The sequence below is a fragment of the Penaeus monodon genome, chromosome 9, assembly GCF_015228065.2.
Source record: "Penaeus monodon isolate SGIC_2016 chromosome 9, NSTDA_Pmon_1, whole genome shotgun sequence".
Lineage (NCBI taxonomy): Eukaryota > Metazoa > Arthropoda > Malacostraca > Decapoda > Penaeidae > Penaeus > Penaeus monodon.
The window spans coordinates 18847775-18850274 of record NC_051394.1 but is presented as its reverse complement, the minus strand read 5'-3'; the positions used below and the strand labels follow the sequence as shown (position 1 = coordinate 18850274).

The 2500-nt window shown below is 58.5% G+C and overlaps 1 protein-coding gene across 2 annotated transcripts in view; it reads right to left on the bottom strand.

The window, feature by feature from the left end:
• Nucleotides 1-2500, bottom strand: part of LOC119577018 (sine oculis-binding protein homolog) — an 82682-nt gene that overhangs the window by 1739 nt on the left and 78443 nt on the right. For both annotated transcript variants that reach the window (XM_037924684.1, XM_037924685.1), the window contains exons 4-5: nt 1448-1607; nt 1-1143 (exon numbers count right to left, since the gene is read on the bottom strand). The exon at nt 1-1143 is cut by the window's left edge and continues 1739 nt beyond it. In XM_037924684.1, the coding sequence (XP_037780612.1) occupies nt 1-1143; nt 1448-1607 (1303 nt within the window). The remainder of the gene's footprint in view (nt 1144-1447; nt 1608-2500) is intronic.

Below are 2500 nucleotides of genomic sequence, written 5' to 3'. Positions count from 1 at the left end.
CTCGTACACGTCGGACGTGTACCGGAGGATGCTGCGGCGCTCACGGTCCGGCCGGAGGTATGGCGGTCTCTCGCCCTCGCTGGAGGAGGACGACGTGGTGGGCGGAGGCGGCGGCGCAGGGGCGGCGCAGGCTGGGGGCGCCGACCCCGAGCTGGTAGAAGCACCGACGGGCCCCGTAATGACTGAGCCCGACCGACTTGCGTCCTTGCGCTGCGCCGGACGCTGGCGCCCTGCCGGCTCCTTCTGGGGGCTCGGCCGGCCCTCGGAGGCCTCGCTCCGGGTGTTGATGGGTATCGGGATTGGCACCGGGATGGGGATGGGGATGGGGATGGGTATAGGGCACGGCAGAAGCACAGTGACGGGAGGTAGGAGGGAGCCGGGGGCTTTGGGCGGCCCCGGCTGCGGCGGAGGGATGGCCGTGGGCGGTGCAGGCGTGGGCGGGGCGGGCGCGGGTGGGACGGGCAGCAGCGGATGGCGTAGGGGGGGAGGGCGCAACAGCTCTGGATGCTGCAGCAGGAGGTGAGGCAGGAGAGGCGTCCGCGGGAGATCATGAGGTAACATGTGAGGGAGCAGGAGAGGGGCGCCGCCCACCATGGGTAGCAGGCTCCCTAGGCCGCCGCCCAGGCCACCCAGGGGCAGGCCCGGAGGCTGGGCCGGAGGATGAGGGGACACGTCCCCGCCGCCCTCGCCGACGCTGCTGCTGCTAGGGAGCTCCCTCTCTCTCGCCGCCGCCTCGTGCTGCTGCTGCTGCGCCTCCAGCTGCCGCACGCGGATGGCCGGCATGCGCACCTCGTCGCTCTTCTCGGCGTGCGCCGCGCGGGCCATCTGCAGCGACGCCCGCACGGTGCGAGGCCGCCCGACCTCCCGCCCGCCGTCGCGCCGGTCCCTGAGCCTGGGGCGGCCGTAGCGCGGCGCGGGCAGCGGCCCTGGGCTCCGGCCCTCCGAGGACCTGGACTGGCCGGCGCGCCCCGAGGCCGACGACGCCTGGGAGAGCGACGGCGAGGCGCGGGGCTCGCTCCTGGAGGAAGATTGCGTTGTGAGGTTGACGGGTTCCGAGGGGCTCGGCGATGCGGGCGGCGGCGTGGCAGGCGCGGCCGGCGAGCTCGGCGAACTCACCCGCACGTCGCCCTCTGGCCCGGAGTCCTGTGGGGAACACGCGGCGTGTGTTAGATGGCAATAGCCTAATCCAGTTATCTATCTACCTATCGGTTGTATTTCTCGGTATATGTAAGTTAATGTCACAAATACATATGTATATCCACACGCGCGCGCGCACACACACACACACACACACACACACACACACACACACACACACGCACACACACACACACACACACACACACACACACACACACACACGCACACACACACACAACATCTCCCTTTAAGCAGAGACATGCTTGTTGGAGGAGCAAGCAAACGGCACCGCGGAACAAGGCCTCACCGCTTCGCTGGTCTGACTGCAGTCCCTCAGCCAGAGGTCGGGGGTGATGAGGCCGCTGCTGGAGGCGGGTTTCAGGTCGTTCAGGTGCGGGTGCATCTGCAGGTGAGCCTCGGTCTCGCGGCAAAAGATCTGCATCTTGTACTGGTTGAGGCACTTGTCGCTGCGGGAAGACCGAGGGGTGAGCGGGTGTGAGAGAATGTGGGTCTGGGAAGTATTTAGAGAACGGAGGGAGTGATACCAAAAAGCTAATACTGACGGGCCAGTAGGTCCAAACTGTACCATTTCCTGACATGAGCTTTAGGAATTATGATTGTAATATATGGGCATCTATTCTCTGTACCTTGTACGAGTAAGCCAAGTGCTGGAAATTGTTATCATAATAATAATCATAGAAAAAAAAATATATATACATATACACACCATTCACCTTATCTTATCACAGATAGCACTAAATGTACACAGGTACAGGTACTGTATGTAAACAAACACACAAACTTACGATCACTGTCATTAAAATTTGTGCTTGCATTAAAAACGGGCCACTTAGGAAAAAGGCAGACGCAGTCAAGCTCGAGGGCAGTCGCAGAGTATGCCTAAGGAGCTCTGAATTCCATCTCATGCGTATCTAAAGTTACACGACATCACGATACATTTACAGAAGCTACATCTTAGAGAGTCTTCTCCTGTATTGCTTTGAACTTCTTATCAATATCGCCTATGCGCGGCAATGTAAAAATGAAGTTACACGTCTCCAGTTACAAGACACAAGGATGAAATTCAATACACGTATACGGGTCCATCATCAACCAGCGTACTTTCACGACAATAAACAAACTCTAACACACAAAAGACAGTCGACGATGATGGAGAAACAGATTCGAGAAATGTGCAAAATTACACGATTTCTTAATCGAGAAAAGATGCCGCGTGGCTCACTTTTTAATGAGCCTGCGGTAGTAATGAGTTCCTTAATTGTGAAACAAGTAACTGAAAACCTCGCGTTTTGTTCGTTTACTAATCGACCGTATTTCTCAACCGTAGACATTTCGCTAT